Consider the following 17748-nt stretch of genomic DNA (forward strand, 5'->3'; position numbering starts at 1 on the left):
GTATTCGAGTTTCTGAAAGTAATCAAAGTTCTTGGGTGATGAAGTAACTACCCAATTACTTAACAAGGGAAAGATGGTTCCGATGTTCTGGTTGGGGTCGTGCCATTGGGGAGCGAATGGGGAGGAAGGGCACCACATTAGCAACCTACAAGGAAAGAGATCTAGCAAAAATATATAGAAAAATAGATCTGGTGAGTAAGTCTAAGTGCCAGTTAATCTCCCAAGACATTCACACATTCCAAAACTAGAATGCTAGCTCACAATGACCAACAGAAGCTTTCCACGCTAACGAAGCAAAATTGAGACAGAATCAATGAATCAGACACCATTAGTAGCATAACACGGCACAACTGATGAGTACTCATGCTCCTCATACTCTACAGATCTTGCAAAAACTTGCATAAAATACAAGGAAATGTTTCACAATTATCTCCAATCACTATTAACCAAGAAAAGACAACAATTGTCAACAAGGACATATTTCTTTCTTCCTTTATTTCTTACAATCTATGGGCAAATGATTTGCCAATGTAAGGCTAATCTCTGGAGCTAAAAAACTTTGATCAAGGTACCCAGGGAAGATCAAAATGTTTGAGGTTGCACCGAATTATTAATCTAATGCTGCACTGCATGTCCCACTTTCCGGAAACCAATTGCAGGCCCTCCAAATGGAATTAAAATGAAGAGATTAGACATAAGCAAGTAAAAAGCTACATGAGAAAGTTCTATCCAACCTTCAGCTCAGCCTAAAATGCCAGAGGGAAGATATTCCCCCACCAAGGAGTAAACAGGCTCAGCAGAATTTGCCTTCTTTATCCTTCCTTTTGGTCAAGATGTACAGTTTTAATAATGTAATAGACCTTGTATGTCAACAATTCATCACAGCACAGTTGTATACAAAGCTTCCGGAATGGCGGGTGCCAATGATCTTCCAATCAGGCAATCCATTATTGGGTACCCAGGAACAAATTTCAATCACCCCGCTACCACCAAGACTCATTCCACCAATGACAATGAGCATATCTCCACAACTGCGAAAAGCCAAGCCCCAGCCATGTACTGATGTATACCTCCCAGGTAATGACCCAAGAGTGATCCAAGAATTATTTTCCTTGTCATACTTCCTAACTTCCCTTGAAGCATAATCAGCAGCATAAAGTTCATTATTCACAACAGCAACAAGAGGTGGAGCACCACACCCACCATTAAGGCCCCGCGCCATATCAGGGATCAATCGCCAGGTGCCATTCTCCAAATCAAACTCCTCAGCACAACTAAGGATCTCGTTGTGCTTCTCAGACTTCCCGCCAATGACATAGAACTTGCCATCCATGAAGAAACCAGAGCACATCTGCCGCGCCCTGTTCATGCTTGGAAGAGTGGTCCATGTCCGCATCTCGGAATCATAAAGCTCAGCAGAGCTCAATGTACCATTCTCACCAATACCACCAGCTACAATAGCCTTCTCGCCGAAGCTTGCTGAGCCAAACAAGCACCTCGGTGTGTTCATCATCTCTCCTGTTGTCCAGGAGTTAGTTAGAAGGCTATACCTCAGCACAACATGGGCCTCCACCCTCCTTCCGAAGACAAGGATATTGGTGCCCACGGCCAGGGATTCTTTATCAGCTAGTGTGAAGCATTCTATGGGAGGCATGGAAGGGATGCTGAACCACCTTTGGCGGCACGGATCAAAACCATCCCACTCGAGCACATTGCATGAGCAATAGATCATCTGCTCGACAATCCGGGCCTCCCGTCTCAACCTATAAAGTTCCCCAGACCTTACAAGGGAGTAGAAAGACCGGTTAACACATGCCACATCGTAATAGTAAGATCGGGGAAGACGGAGCAGGCAGGAGATTGCCAACTCCCGGCCGATCCCGCTGATGAGTTCACTTGTGTTGACTTCGCCGTTCTGATCACCATCCTCCATATTGGAGCCCCAACCTTCGATTGCAGGATTCCCCGAACCACTGCCGACCTTATTCTTTTTCCTATAACAATTCACCAGACCCTCCACCTGTCCTCCCTTCTGTGCACACGGCACCTGCAGGCTCTCAGTCACACAGTTACTGCTTCCAGAAGTGAGATCTTCAGAGAGGGTCAAACCAGGGGCCGAGCTTGATGAGGTTGCTGAGTCTAAGGCCAATATCATGCGCTGGTCCCCCAACATGACCAGAGCAGCCTTCAAACTTCACAACGACTCTACAGCAATCCTAAAGGCTGCATGAATCTTCCAGCAGCCAAATCCACACAAGCAAAGCAAACTGGAAACAATCCCTTTTTCTCTCAAATTCAGGATTGAACCTGCAAGGTGAGAGCACAAGTTGGTCAGGTGAAAACGCAAAATCCCAAATAATGTCAACCGTTTCAGCTGCAAGATCCAGAACACATAAATTCTTGCATCAAATACTCCCAACCAAATCTCCCCTGCCCCCCAAATATGCAACAAATCACGGGAGCAAGTAGCACAAGTAACCGATCTTACCTCCGAAGCAACCAAGAAGCGGGCGCAATCAGGGGAGCCGATCTCGAATTGCGGGAGAAGTAACGGGCCTTGCCGCCCGTACATTCCACCGGCAAGGTCTGACCTTCAACCGCCGCCGGCACCTGAGGAACCTGAGGAGTAGCACCAAGATCCGGCTTTTTCCATCAGAAGCACTCAGGAGAACCAAGATCCCCAAGGAGTCCACCGGGCGACTCAAGAAATCACGGAAATTCACACCGAGAAATCAAGAGGGGGAAAAAAAAGAAGGCACAACTTAACGATCAATCCCGCGCCATTGGGGCCTCCCGCAGCGGCGTGCCGCCGGAAGCAGAGCAGTTGAGCCGCATCCCGGGCGCCGCCGAGCCAGAGGCTTCGGCGCTGCGTTTATCAATCCCCCACCTCCCCTCTCTCCCGGCTTTTTTTTTTCCCTCCCTCCCTCCCTCTCTCTCCTCCCTCCTCCACCTTTCTTTTCTCTCTCTCTCTCTCAAACTTGTTTTTCCTTCTCTCCCCTGTTTTTGTATTCTATCAGCAACTCCAACTGTGAAAGGGAGAGAGTGGAAGGTGGTGATGGAGAAGGTTTGCCCCTTTGGCCCGGTATTTATATTGGTGCTTAGGCTTCACCGTTTTGCTAAAATCCATCCATGGATGCCACACATGACATGGGGAGATGTGGTTTCCATCCCCAACTTTATTCAGATTCAAGAACAGTCTCCAACTTTATTTGTTTCTTGCTTGTTGATCAATGCTAACGATAGAGTGATGTGTATTCGATGTGTCCGTTTTCTAGCTATTGTGTGTTTTTTATGCCAAAGGATATGCATAAGATGTGGCAAAAGCTGTAACTTTAATTGTTGGAAGTGTAGTGATGATGTGTGGGTTGTACTATTTCCTTCCTTGGCTTTAAATGCTGAGGATGGATAGCCTTTGTATTCCGCGCGTCGTGTTTGTAAAATGTTGTTGAGATTTTGGAGATATGTATGATATGGCAATGAGATGTCATATGTGCAGGTGCGGGATTTGTGGTTTCTTGTTGTAAATATTGGAGTATCTAGTTGGCTAGGTATTTATTGGACTACAACCTTACATTACATGCCAACTCATGGTGAGATAAGAGATATAGGTGGCATCCATAAGGGTTTTTCATAATTTTTGATATTAATGATAGAGATATACTCCCTTCATTCTTAATATTTCTTGATGACATTTTTCATTTGTTTTGAAAACTGGTAAAGATGCAAGGTAGACTTTATGAGTTTTAAATGACAAATCTAGGGTTACTCATTTCACTTTACTTAACTAATCAATTAAATTAAGATTATTGATCAAAGTTTGAGGAAAAAAGTAAACGACATAATATCAATTAAATCTTGGCTATCAATGTTTGGAGAAATAAACAAGACAGTATTTAATTTTCTATTGCTTCTCCCAACATTGAAATATTATCTTCCGTCAATGAATTGAAGTCATTTTATATGATGTGCTTTCCACATGGTTTATTATAGCCTTATAATTTTAGTTTGACTATGGAGAAAATGATAAACCAATGTACATAGTGTTCATAAGCTATGGCATAATACCATGCTAAGCTACAACTACTTTTGTAAATAGTGAGTAATGGATATATCCAACAAATATGCTTTTCTAGTATTGTGTTGGATATATGGTGTAAATAGGTTTGTGATATCTTGAAATTAAAGTAAATATGTGGATATGATATTTCAATCCCTAATTCATATATACATATATATGTATGATTTTTTCACACAACAAGATCATATATTTTTAAAAATCATATCTTTGATTTTGCATGCCCAGTATAAGGATTGACCAAAGGATTTCCGGAACATTGCACTCAAAATGTTACTCCCACGATTAACTAGTAGATTGATACAACTCTTCTAATTTTCTTTGGCAACGGGTTCAGTGTTCTACACTTCTATCATCATCCATTTCGGGAAACACTCCATAAAATTGGAACAAAGAAAACAAAGTAACACGAGCTATGGTGCACCAAACCTCAGTCACTATGGAAAGTATGTAAATTATTAGTAGGTAGGTGAGCAAATGGTTTGTGTTTGTACACAACGTGATATTTATAAACTAACATTCTTAATTAGATGAGAACAACAATATCTCTATGTGTTTGTGACTACAGAGCCTAAAAGTATAACAAGTTGGGACACTTGAAGCGGCTTAGAATGTCCATTGATCTTCGAGTCAAGCCGCAATCTATGATGAGTGCATTGCCCATCTTGTGCATGCATGTGTACAGCATGAAATAAGGATCTGCCAAAGATCTTTGGAACCATATGATTAGACGATTGGTGCTCTTTTCTCAGGTGGGGTTCTACTTTTCTTGGAATTAAAGAAGTTTTTTAATTGTGAATAAGCTGTACACTCCACCAAAACATTAAGTATATCAACTTACACGAATTTTACCCACAAATTGCCCCAGATAGGCGTGGGTTTTTACATATTAATTCTCCCAAACCATGACATTTTTTTATCCTCAATTGTTTGCAGCGCACTCACTTAGTAAATTTGTTTGATCCATACATGGAGAGGCTAACAAATCAATTGTAAATTTGACTTCGTTAAATAAGATAATTTCTTTAGAAGTGAAAATAATCTATTATTTGCTATTGGGGGATTTTTTTTTTACATTTAGTATGTCTGCCTTACAACACGTACTAGCTGTGTGATCCTAGCATTTTGCATGCTCCAAGTGCCAAAAGGACAGCCGTCAGGCGTCAGAAGCCCAGGCCTCTTTTTATCCAAGGTAAGAAATGGGATTCCATTTCATTCCCAAAAGAAGGTAGAATTTGACAGTGTACTATGTACGAGCTGCCGTTTTTGTCTCTGGGAGTAGTACGATGGATGACTGATCATGACTGACACCCATACAACCTCGAACTTGAAAAAAGAAATTGCAAAGAAAAAGAAATATGGAGAATTGCTATTTTTTAAGATGTAATCCGCCTCGCCACGTAATTTAATCTTAAAATGCCCCTTAAATCGAATGGCAGCAGTTAATTTCCTCTGATAAACCGATAGGAAACATAATTATGCAATGAGGTGATAATACAGCATTTTTTGATAAATGATTTTGGGAATTTAAGTCATGTCTAATGGAACTAAGCACATTTTCTATAGAATTATTTAGTATATGTATATATGAAATGAACAGTTAATTTCAACAAACTTTTTTTGTCTCTGTACCCAGATACAGTGCCTCTGAAGTATATGAAGGCCTTTCTGAATTGATGTCATGATTGCCACAGTGAAGTGCTGGAGACTGATATACATTATCCTTGAGGATTATTTACTTAATTCAAGATGGTTACATAATGCTAATTAATGTCGATGTATAGTACATCATGGAATATTTGATAGAAGCCCAATTAATCATTTTAAATATTTGTACACAAAAATATCATCTTTGAATGCATGTCACCAAGTAAGCTCAGTGGACTATAATCAATTAGCATTGACAGCGATCCATTGCAAGCGCAGACAAGAGTGCATGCACTGTCAAATTGAAGCACTAAAGAATTTATATTACATTCTTTATATTACTAAGGGCTAGTTTGGTAGGAGTCTAGCTCTAAAAGGAGCCGGCCGGAGAAGTCATTTTTTTCTTCTGCTTCTCCATATAAAACAACTCCGGCTCCTTCAGTGCTCCAGGGATGGAGCCATTTTTGACAAAATCGTTTGGTAGGGCTTCAGCTAGAGCCACAGGAGAAGCTGGAGTTGGAGCCTTGCCAAACTTACCTTAACACTCTCACGTGCTAAAAAAGACCGAGTCATCCATTTGCACCGTACCAACGAAAGCAAATCCACACACACTAATAGAGAATTGACATTTCATTCAACCCCTTTTGTCCCGATTAACATTGGGCCCGTGACAAAAGGGTCTTTAGTCCCCGGTCAAAAATGAGGGACTGAAAGGATACCGACGGGAGGGGCTTTAGTCTCAGTTGAAAAGATCTGGTAGCAACACGCCCTCCTTTTATCCCAGTTGGTAATTCCAGCCGGGACAAACCCCCCTCCCCCTCCCCCTTTAGTCCCGGTCACGTCCTTATATTCTCCAACACCCAAGTCTTTTTCTCCACCACGCACAAGTCTTTCCTCTAGTGCCAAGTCTTTCCTCCTCCTCTCCAGCGCCAAGTCTTTCCTCTCCTTCCTCCTTCTCTTCCTCCTCCTCTCTGGCGCGTGCGGCCACCCCCTCCCCCTGCTGCCCCTCCCCTTCCCCCTTTGCTTGCCCATCATTAAGAGTGAGGAGCGGTAGCGGGACGAGGGCAGGGCTGGAGCGCGGGGGAGCCAGGCGGCGGCACGGGGCGGAGTGGCCGAGCGGTGGGTGCTGGCGACGGCGGGGCGGAGCCGAGGCGGCGGACGGTGGGATGGCGGCCAGCGGGATGGCAGGGCAGGCACGGAAGGCGGGACGGTGGCCGAGGCGTGACCCGCGGGGTGGCGGAACGGGTGGATGGCGGGGCGACGGGGCCAGCGGACGACGGGCTAGGAGGACGCCCCCAGGGATCTGGGGCGCCGAGGCGGCGGCGGGGAGGAGCTCGGAGCAGCGGCGCGGGGCGGAGTGCGGAGCGGCGGCACGGGCTCGAAGCGGCGGAGTGGCGCGGAGGCCGGGGCCGGGGCGGAGCGGCGTCGGGGCGGCGCGTGGGCGGCGGGTGCGGCCAGCGGGCGTGCGCGGCTTTTTTTTAATTTTTTAGCCCCGGTTAGTAAAACCAACCCGGACTAAAGGGGGCCTTTAGTCCTGGGAGGATGATTCGGGACTAAAAGATCCCTTTTTATCTTGACAAATTAATCCCTGATGGATTTTTGGGAGATTTGACCTCTACTAACCGGGACTAAAGGTCCATTTTCCAGCAGTGACACAACTTGATCAACACCGAAAGGATAATTGAAACACGTTTTGGTTAGGCAAAACCGATTCTACCCCAAAGAAGACACCGTTCTTAGTTTGTCACAACCCTAAAGCTTTCTTTCATGCATACAACATAGATCATGTATGTAATAATATGCTGTAAATATACATAACTTAATTCTGGACCATCACCATGCACGAGTCATCATATATGAAGAACCTAACTTCCACTCCATCGAACTCCATATATCCTCATGGAGAATTGGAGAATTGGAAAAGGTTCAGCACACAGAAGCAGCTAGCTATCCATCCATCACTGTTGGCATCGATGCTCCATGCGTGAAAGTGGAATTGGAGGTCATCGGAGCAGGAGAGCAACCCCCATTGCTGCTGAAAGCAACCGGAGGCCGGTTGGCATCCACACAACGGAAAGGGAGAAGGGAGAGCATGGACACCTGAGGCGTTTGATTCGGTTGGCCTCTGCGTGAGGCATCTGGCCGGGGCGCTACGACGGTGAGGTCCGTGACGCTTTACTAGTTTTTGCGCCGATTTGAACGAGTCCGATCCTCTGGCTCTGGGTTGCAGAGCATTGGCTGCTTGTGTGCTAAGGGTTGGTTGCCAAAAGAGCTGGGCACCTTGCTTTCCACATGCCGATATATGGAAATGGAATCTAGCTAGAGGGAGATCTAGAGAGCATGATGATATATTCTTGGTATTCTTTTCATAATATATAGTACGTTCTTAATTCTTGGTGATGAACATTAAATTAATATAAGTACCATTTGCTTAAAGGAGTGTGTCCAGGCTTTGGCCGGCGATAGGTTTTGTCGAGGAGAGAGAGAAAATAAATATTATATTAAATTATAGTCCTTCCATTGTAAAATATTCCATTGTAAAATATAGGTCGTTGTCGTACTTTTTGAACTTTGACTAAATTTATATAAATACGCACCAGCATACGCAATATCACATTCATTTCATTAAATCCACCATGTCTTGAATTTATATTTATTTGGTATTGTAAGTAGATATTAATACGTTTTTCTACAAACTTGAAGAAGTATATAACTTAGAAAAAAAACTAAAGTGACCTAAGTACAATCTAGTGTCCTAAGTCAAACTTTGAGTTTAACTTAAAACAAAACTAAAATGAGATCCACAACTTGAAACTGAGAGATTAATTACCATTATTTTACGAGACCATGTCGAGCCCAGGCATGCATCCAGACATATCCAGAGCAAACTTTGACACGGTCAATCAGTAGATAAAGTGCGTGAGCCACACAAAAGTCCTAAACAATAATCATTACCCATCACACACTAGCTAGTGCCGTCCAGATTAAATCACCATCAAATAGGTTATTAGCAGCCAGCCATCCAGGAACTCGTCCATCCATTCCATGCACGCGCTTTGTGTGCGCGCTTGACTCGCTCTCTCCATCCCTCTCTGCTCCCACCTGCGTAGTACAAACGTGCCATCTCCATCGGAGCCAGCTCCATCTCCATCTCCATCTCCATCTCCATCTCCATCCTCCTTCCATCTAACACACCACACCACCGGCGTCGTGGAAGAAACACAATCATTGCCCATAGGCCGCCGTCACATCGGATTACGAGCTCCCAGCTCTGATCTTCTCCTATTACAAAGGCGATTAGTCGTCCATCAGCGTCACCAAACCCGGCCAGCTTTGGTCACGGTCACGTACGGTGTGGCAATGTCATGCATGCCCTAGCCCTAGGGCGCTTATAGCTATCTTGGGCCCCAGTTCTTGGATATTGATTGGGATTTGGGAAGATCACTGCCACACGTATGATTTCTTGAAATTAAGAAAAGTTTGTGAGTAGCGGTCATCACTGGAGAGAGTACTACAGTGACGAGGCACCAAATTGATCATTATTGGAAAGGGAGTATACAAGTAGTACGAACGTACAAATTATGGAGCGTGGCCGCACACATAAACAATAATAGTCCTTACAAAGAAATTGAATACTGGTGTTGGTTAGGAGATCTTTGTATTCCCTCCGTCCCCGTCCCAAATTGTAGGTTGTTTTTACTTTTCTAAATTTATAAATTTTACTATGCATTTATTAGATATACAATACACTATGTCTAAAGCATAGCTATTTTTAGGACGGAGGGAGTGCTAGAGTAGGGAAAACGTAGGAATAATAGAATGCCCTACGGAACGGAGAGATGTACGGAAGGTGCAGAAATAATAGTTTGGATGGAGCACACGAGAAACATAGGATTTCAATGGGAGGGAGTGATAATATAACGGAGGATAACCAATTGGTAAGTTCTTTCATATAGTTCCTACGAATCAAGCTATTCCATATAGATTTCATAGGATTTGTAAGAACCAGTCATATAAATCTTTGTTCTAAAGAGCCTTACAAGAAAGTTTCCTATGGATTCAAGCCCAAATTGCTAGCTGCTGGTTGAATTGCTTCATTTTTCCTTTTGTTCCAAAGGAGGCTTAAATAAAATTAAAGACTATACACATATACTATAGGACGAAAGCACTGCCCCACTGAGGAATTACAATAATCCCTATACATTAAATATAACATAACATTTGTTTATTAGGAGTGTGATGGTGAGGTGGTGGCGGGACACGTGTCAACGTGACGAGTGCCCTTACGTTTGTGGGAAGTGGTTGGTTAGTTTCTCGTTAGCCTTTGCGGCCCAGGGAGGAGCGAGCAGACGAGCAGTGAGTGGATTGGGGCATAAGTGCACTCTCTCTCAATCCACTTTTGACTAGTTAATGACAATGACATGAGGCTGATTGTTATTTGATGCATGATGAATTGATGATGTGTACCGCCCTCTCACCTTCAGCATTCATGCATGGTCGTTTTTCGCAAATAATTGGGGCTCTGCATATTTTTACCAATTACCATGCATGGTTAATTGACTTACCTGTGCCAACCACCTACTATACTACTAGGGGTAAAAAGTTAGATGGTCTCAAACCAAGAAAACTCTTTGTTGTGCACATATGTAGAAGTTTCCATTTGGAAAAAAAAGGCTAGCTTACTTGCTCCCTGAAAACACAGGTGATCCATGACACACCTTTTTAATATCCTATTTTTGCTCTTCCAGAAAGTCTCTTGAGCCCATGCTTAGCTTGGTATGACAACTGAAGAACCCTGAAGTGTCCAAGGCACCCTAGCTAGCTAACCTCATCTGCGAGCCCTTTTTTTCCCATCGTCCAGCACAGGAGCTAGCAGGAAGGTCTTGTAGTTTGGCAAGGCACGTAAAGAGGCAAAAAGGTGATTGCTTAGAAACCAAGAACACCTCAAAGCGATGCCAAAACGCTCATGGTTTCAATGGAGTGCTGGGGGTGAAAGGACGCCATGGTGTGGGCAAGCCGGGCCCACCGCAAGAGGGTACAAATGCCTCGGCAGGAAAAAAAGGTGGCCGAATTCCTACTCTCCCCGGTCACCAAAATATTCCAAAAACAGTTGGCCAGCGGCCTTTTTCTCTTGCATCATTGTAGATGGATGCTTTCCCATTGCCCATAGCTAGGTTCACACTTTAATATGTGTGCACAACTGCTGCGAGGAAGAATTGCAATTTTTTTTTCCTTTTTTTTAATTTATTTGTGCAGCGGTCGCCTTTCTTCAATTCCAAAATAATTTTAAATTCGCTCATTTCATCGAGTCCCATTTGGCTCGACTCTAGCACACACACCATCTTATCATCTACACCTCACTATGTAAGTAATGCAGTAATGCGACTATATAAAAAAAACATTTTTGATTTGTTTCTCCATAAATACATACGTGTATGTCGATTTTCCAGTGAGTCGTACAAGATTTTTAGCAGAAATCTAGGGATCAGAAAAGCCACGCTGGCAAGAAATTAGGTAAAAGTGGAGAAGGACCAAGCTATTTCCGGCAATGAATATTGGCTTTAGGCAAAGTTTGTACAGATTCTCGTGCAGGTTATAGTTATGTGACTCTAAAAGCGTACAAGGCCTTTGCCTTTCTTTCTTTTTTCAAGGGAGGCATGGTATTTCCAATCCGAGTGAAAAGCATCTGTAGAAATTCAAGCCGGGTGAGACTTTCCATTAGGGTTGTGTTGGCATTGCCCGTGAATGCTCTTCGACTAGCAAAAGCCTTGGACCTTTCATTTCTATACACTTTTGTTGCCAATCATTTAGCCAGGGACACAGCAAGATAAGCTACCATTTGCGTTATCATATTGTGGTGTCGCATTCACCGGAAGAGTTGAAGTGGCGTGTGCATGATGTGATCTCATTATGTTTGCTGTGTGCCTGGACAAAACGGGACGTAATGTTTTTTCTCAAGGAAAGAAAAGCAGACAAAGGACGAAGAGGCGGCCCAAACAAAATGTCATTTGCTTTCTTGCCGAAGAACCTGGTCGGTAATCAGGCCGGCCCAACCACGAACCGAGAAAATGGGCTCAACTAGTTGGGCCTCACGCTTAGCCCAGCCCAAACTAGCTGGCTGTGTTGTGCCGGCCGGAACAACGGTCTCTACTGTTCAGGCTCCCGGATTCAAACTTGGTGAACAACGCGAATTTGGATACATTTGTCTGAATCCACGACAAAATGTCTTGACAAATTCTTAGCGGATTACTGTGGCATTTGCTGAGCATGACCTGTGCTATACTGCTACATGATATATTGTCATGTCGATATTATATTTGTTGCGTTTGAAATCAACATTTTCTGGACGGATCAAATCTTATACCTAACACAGGTAGGGGTGGATACCCCGCTAAACTTTGGCACCTGTCACATCAGATGTTTGGATACTATTTAGGAGTATTAAATATAGTCTAATTACAAAACTAATTGCACAGATGGAGTCTAATTCACGAGACGAATCTATTAAGCCTAATTAGTCCATGATTTGATAATGTGGTGCTATAGTAACCATTTGCTAATGATAGATTAATTAACCTTAATAGATTCGTTTCATGGATTAGACTCCATCTGTACAATTAGTTTTGTAATTAGCTAATATTTTGTCCTCCTAATTAGCATCCGAACATCTAATATGACCCAGCTAAAGTTTAGCACCTCGTATTCAAACACCCCTAGATCACCGCTTTTGTGCTACATGACACTTAGCATGAGTAGCTTGTGCGCGTGCACTATTTGAACACGTGCGTGTGAATGCGATGGCATCGATCGACTAGTGAAATGCAGTGCCAATTATTGGTCCATTGTCATCTAACTTGCTGAATATAGATCTGTACATTTACTATATCTCTATCCTAATCTAGTTACTATACAAGCATCAGTCTCGTGTCATACACAGAGAACACTCGTTGCAGTTCAGAGTACATGTCGTTTTAATATACACTGATGTCGCCCTGATAGAGATTGGGTGGCTGAAGGAGAATCATCCCCAGTCTCCGCTTTTGTCTTACTAGGTTCTGACCCGTGCGTTGCAACACCTCAGGTGTTAATCATGTGCCTTAAGTGTTGATCATATGCATAGCATGTTATTACCATTCATCATTCATGCATAATTGCTTTGATTAGTGTTTTAGTTGAAAGTTCTTTAAATGACTTTTCAAATGAAGGTTTATGCTAAAATTCTAATTAAATGTTGTGAAAAAGCATAAATGTGAAAAATATGAAATTTATGCCTAAATATTGCTTGAAAATTCAAATGAACCAAAAATTGAATCATGAAAAAGTTTTCAAGTTCAAACCAACTAAAATATGAAATTCACAAGTTGTTTGAATCAAATTCCGAAAGTGTGGGAAATTGTTAAAGTCGCCATGTTTGAGTGGTTTTTAAAATTTATTTTGCCAAAACACTCAACTTTCTGTCAACATAAAACTTGTACTTCTTTCTATCTAGTTTCTAATGAGTATGCTCTTGAGGTGTGAAAACTTTGTTGGTCAGTTCAAATATAAGGTTAAAGATCAGCCAAACCCATGAATCCAGCCCCAACTCTGAAATTTTCTAAGTCTGCAATTCTGAACCCTGTAATCCCTTTTGCTCTTGTTTGTCCCCATCTTTGACCCAATTTATATCCCAATCCTTTTATCTAAACACCAGAGAGCCTTTACAAAAATTATAGTCCTATCATCCAGCTACACTTCTAGCTTTGGCAGATTGTTACTTGCCAATGTAAAATTTGGAGGAAATTCGAGCTGAAGTTGTTGAGTTTCGCAGCCAAGGCACCGAACTGATTCAGTTCACACACGCCCATCGCCCGACCTTTTCAGAACAACGTCGCCACGCGGCCGTCGACCTCCGGCGACCGTCCCCGTCGCGAATGGCCGCGTAGATCAGCCCGGAGCTGCCGCGCCGCGCACCTGGACGCGCTCCCGTCCACAATCACGCGCTCCAGCTCTTTAACCGGCGCCCCCGACCTCCTCTTCTTCTTTCTCTCGCCCATACATAATTTGTCAATATTAGCCTGAAAATTCACCAAGACATAGAATGGCCACCTTTCGATACAGATGAATATTCATTTATCTAAGTGATGGAAAATGGAGAATGGCTATCCCATGCCTGCCAAAGTTGAGAGCTGAAACAAAGCATGGGTACCGATGGATGAGCCGCAAGCTGAAGCTGAGGGAGGACGTACGTGTTAGAGCGTGGACACGAGCTAGTCGTCCCTGCCTCCTCGCCGGCGAGCTCGACCGATCGCCGTCGTCCGATCCGTCACTGTGTGGAACACGGAGCACGATAGAGCAGCGCGGCTCTGTTTCTCGACGCCCGCAGCAGCGGTGCACCGGCCTTGCTGGCGCTCCGGGCGTCAGCGAGGTAATGGGCTCAGGAAGCTGGGCCTTCACCTGCCGCGACCCAACCCAACGCTCCCGCTCCAGCCCTCCAGGTCCGATCCCAGCCGCGGAGACGGCATCGTACGGCTCAAAATCCCTCTAGCCCGGACGGATTTACCGTCCCCCCGGACGGTAAACCAAATACCATCCGCCCCCTGGGTCGGTCGGTGGCGACGCCGCGGCACGGCGACGGCGCCCGGCGCCGGCGTGGCATCCTCCTCTCCTTCGCGCACGGATCTCCGACACCCTCTCCTCCGGTATTCTTTCTCGTATTCGCGATTCTGCAGGCGCTTCGTCGTGGCAGAGACCATTATGGGTGTGCTGCGCGTGCGCGGCCAGCTGGCTCGCCGTCGCCGCCGGCCGGTTCTTGCCGGCGGCGTCCTCGTGCTCGTCTCCATCGGCGGGCCAGCTGGCGGCGCCAACTACTCCCTCCAGTCCTGGATCATCAGCACACGCCTCGACGGCTTCTGGGCTGTCCACTGCCCAGCTGCTCCCCGAGGGCTTCCGCTCCGGCGGACTCGACGAACGCCTCGCCGCGCGGTCCGCACAGCCTCCGTCGCCGCGCTCTGTGTGTTGGGTAGGAAACCGTCCCGAAGTAGAGAGCCAACCAGTGTAGGGCTCCTTTGGCAGGGCTCCTCGCGAGGGGCTCCTCGTGCGGAGCCGGAGCCGGAGCCGCGGAGCCACTTTTTTGGGCTCCTCCATGCAGGTCTAAAACGGCTCCGGCTCCTCCCAAATGTGTCAAAAAATAGCTCCGCGGTCAATGCCGTTTGGTGCGGCTCCGGCTCCTCCGTGCTTCGGTAAGCGCATGGAGCCGGAGCCGGAGCCCTGCGAAACTGGCTCTAAGAAAGACAAAAACAGTTGTTGAGAATGACTTCGGGAGAGTAAAAGCAGTCCTCTCCCGGGTGCTGGAGCTGCCGGCCAGCCACGGTCTAGCTAGTGAGCCCGCGCAGTCACGTCGACTGCATTCTCCTAGTAACATACAACTAAGGGCGGCAAGTGTCTAATAATTTAGACTAACAATTTTAAAGTTCGAGACCCTGCTAAAATATTAATTATTTTTTTCATAATATATTAATTAGAGCTGTGTTGTATTGTGAAAGAAGTATAACGATCCTGATCAATTACCATCCCTACATACGACTGGTCGATGAAACGTGTACATGTACAAATCCACTAAACATGATCAGTGGGTTTGTATTACACTGGTACTCTCAAGTTAATTTCCATCGCCCGTCTATTAACGTACTGCGGTATATGTCCGTTCCGACGAGCCTCCTCGGGCCTCGTGCGTCGCCGTCATCCGCTCCGGCGGGCGGCGGCCACCCGCCGTACTGCGGTATATGCCCGGCCGTCTGTCTGTTCTTCTTTTTTTCGGTGTTGTTTTGCAGGTTCAGATTTCACTAGCTAGATAATTTCAGTTTAGATCATCTCTGTCGCCCAAACCAGAAAATCAATAAAGCTCTGATCATCATCTTGTTCTGGTGTATCTTGCCGTGTCAGGAAGGCGAAGCCAGAACGCTCCTCGGTGATCTTGCCCATGGACGACGAGCTCCTGCGCATCCTCCTCGTTACCGTGAGATCCATGGCTCTGTGAGTATTTCAAGCAGCTGCTACTACTGAAAAACTCGCATCCTTATCAGTTATCGCCATGAGATGGTCATTGTCTTCTCCAGCAGTGGTAGAGTACGCCTTGGGAACAAAACTCTTATATGCACGTACATGAGCTCTTTTATGGTACACAATACTAAGCTGTACTAGTGTTTAAAAATAATTATATAAAAATATCCAATGACTGAGATTAATCTACTAGGCTACTACTGAAAAACTCGCATATCCTTATCAGTTATCAACATGGATTCATCGCAAGTTCACGACTTCACGTTCATCTAATAATCTTGATGTCCTGCATGACGTAATGGTGTGTGTGCATTATGCATGCTGCAGGCTGCAAGGCCCTACCATTCCAACACTTCTCCATCAACTGGCATGCCGGCGTTTGCGGATTGTGTCATCATCAGAGGACCGAGCGCTCGAACCTTTTTCATCCAGTTCGGGCAAGATTTCTCGGAGAGCTGGAGCGGCGGCGGCTCGCGAGGCTGAAAGAACACCTCCAAATATCTGAATTGGAAGCTCAACTGGCAACTTGGGAAGCTGAACGGGCAGCTGAAGGTGCGGCTCGGGAAGCTGCATGGGCAGCAGAAATGGAGGTCTTGGATGCTAATCGGAAAGCTACGGTAGCTAAAACGCCCCTAGCTCCTTCCTGCTTTTGCATTATCTTTGGTTCCTCAGGGATGAACAACTAACAGCTAGCTGGTTCTTATTTTTTGTAGTTCTAGCCGCGACGAAGAGGAAAAGGCTTTTGATTAATTGCTAACTTCATCTTGGTTTCACTGATGATGTGCAGGGAAATGCCTTTCCTTCAACAGATTTATGACGGCTCTGATGTGTGCGTGGGGGTTTATCTTCATGTCTTGGATCCTTAGAATCCGCTCCAAGTCTTAATCTAGCTAGTACTTTATCGTATCCATGGCCCATCTAGCTAGGCATCGTCGATCAGTATGGTTGTTATTTGTTAGAAGCGTGCGCTTCAGAACAGATGATCCTGTCACCCCATGGTTTGTTCTGCAAACTAGACAGGTCTCGAAAAATTCCATGTGTTTTTGTGGCGGATGCACCGAAAGATTTGGTGTAGACTGAACGAAGACGGCAGCTGCTACCTGCTACGGTCCGTTTTATTTGATGTTTCAGACAATAATTTTGGCCTGGGAACTTCAAATAAAAGGAATCAGAGGTAGTATGTGCTAGTATCATGTCCTGGACATACAGCGTGTCATCGTCAGTGTTGTATCCCGGTTCATACGAAAGTCGTCTGAATTTCCGGGAGAGATGGGAGCGTTGTTGGCTCGCGAGGAAGCTTGGGGGAGCTCAAATGGCAGCTTGGGGGGAAGCTAAAATTGGAAGCGGCCACAAAGGCTAGCGGCCTGGCAAGCTGAATGGGCCACGTCCTGCAGTCCCCGCGCTAAACGGGCCAAGCGCCGAGCGCTCGTCGTCTTTCCGGCCTTCCGGCTTCTGGCCCAATTAAGTTGCCGAAACTAAGCCAGCGGGCTTTACCCAATTAAGGCGCTTAGTAGTCGGGAATCTCTTCCTGAAGCCCGGGTGGTATGTAGCTTCCACTGTTGGAGATTTGTGCGGCCACCCTCGGCCGCACGATCTCCTTCGTCGGCTGCCGCTGCGCTTGCTCGGGAGCGCGCCGCCGTCGGCTCGTGCGGTGTGCGCTGGCGGGAAACCGAGGTCGGGGATGGAGAACTTGGCGGTGGGGTGGGAGCTGGGCGGAAGCGGATCGGCGGCGAGGTCACCGTTGGCGGGCGGTAGGCGGGGGTGACGAGAAGAATTAGGTTAGGAAGGGGTGGAGGCGGCGGTGGACAGTGGGCGGGCGGTGCGGCATCTGCCGGCTGGGCTGGTGGACGAGGTGGCGGCGGCAGAGGTGGAAGACAGGGAAGAAGGAAGAGGAGGAAATGGGATTGGAGTTGGGCCACAAGTTACCTTCCCTATTCCGATGGCTAGATAGGAGGCCCAGTAGTAGTTGCGCACGATGCAATCCACGG

At 45.7% G+C, this 17748-nt stretch overlaps 1 protein-coding gene across 2 annotated transcripts; it reads right to left on the reverse strand.

Moving 5' to 3' along the window:
• Window positions 1-317: 317 nt before the first annotated feature.
• Window positions 318-2921, reverse strand: LOC101761190 (F-box/kelch-repeat protein At1g26930). Of its 2 annotated transcripts, none has more exons than XM_022829296.1 (3): window positions 2763-2921; window positions 2489-2619; window positions 318-2307 (listed from the first exon to the last, which is right to left on the reverse strand). In XM_022829296.1, exon 3 carries the CDS (start codon window positions 2171-2173, stop codon window positions 869-871), a length of 1305 nt encoding a protein of 434 aa, XP_022685031.1. In that variant the 5' UTR covers window positions 2174-2307; window positions 2489-2619; window positions 2763-2921; the 3' UTR covers window positions 318-868. The 2 variants fall into 2 exon arrangements, with proteins under 2 accessions (XP_022685031.1, XP_012704068.1); XM_012848614.3 differs by having other exon boundaries at window positions 2768-2920.
• Window positions 2922-17748: the final 14827 nt, after the last annotated feature.

Source organism: Setaria italica, chromosome VIII, assembly GCF_000263155.2.
Source record: "Setaria italica strain Yugu1 chromosome VIII, Setaria_italica_v2.0, whole genome shotgun sequence".
NCBI classification, from domain to species: Eukaryota; Viridiplantae; Streptophyta; class Magnoliopsida; order Poales; family Poaceae; genus Setaria; species Setaria italica.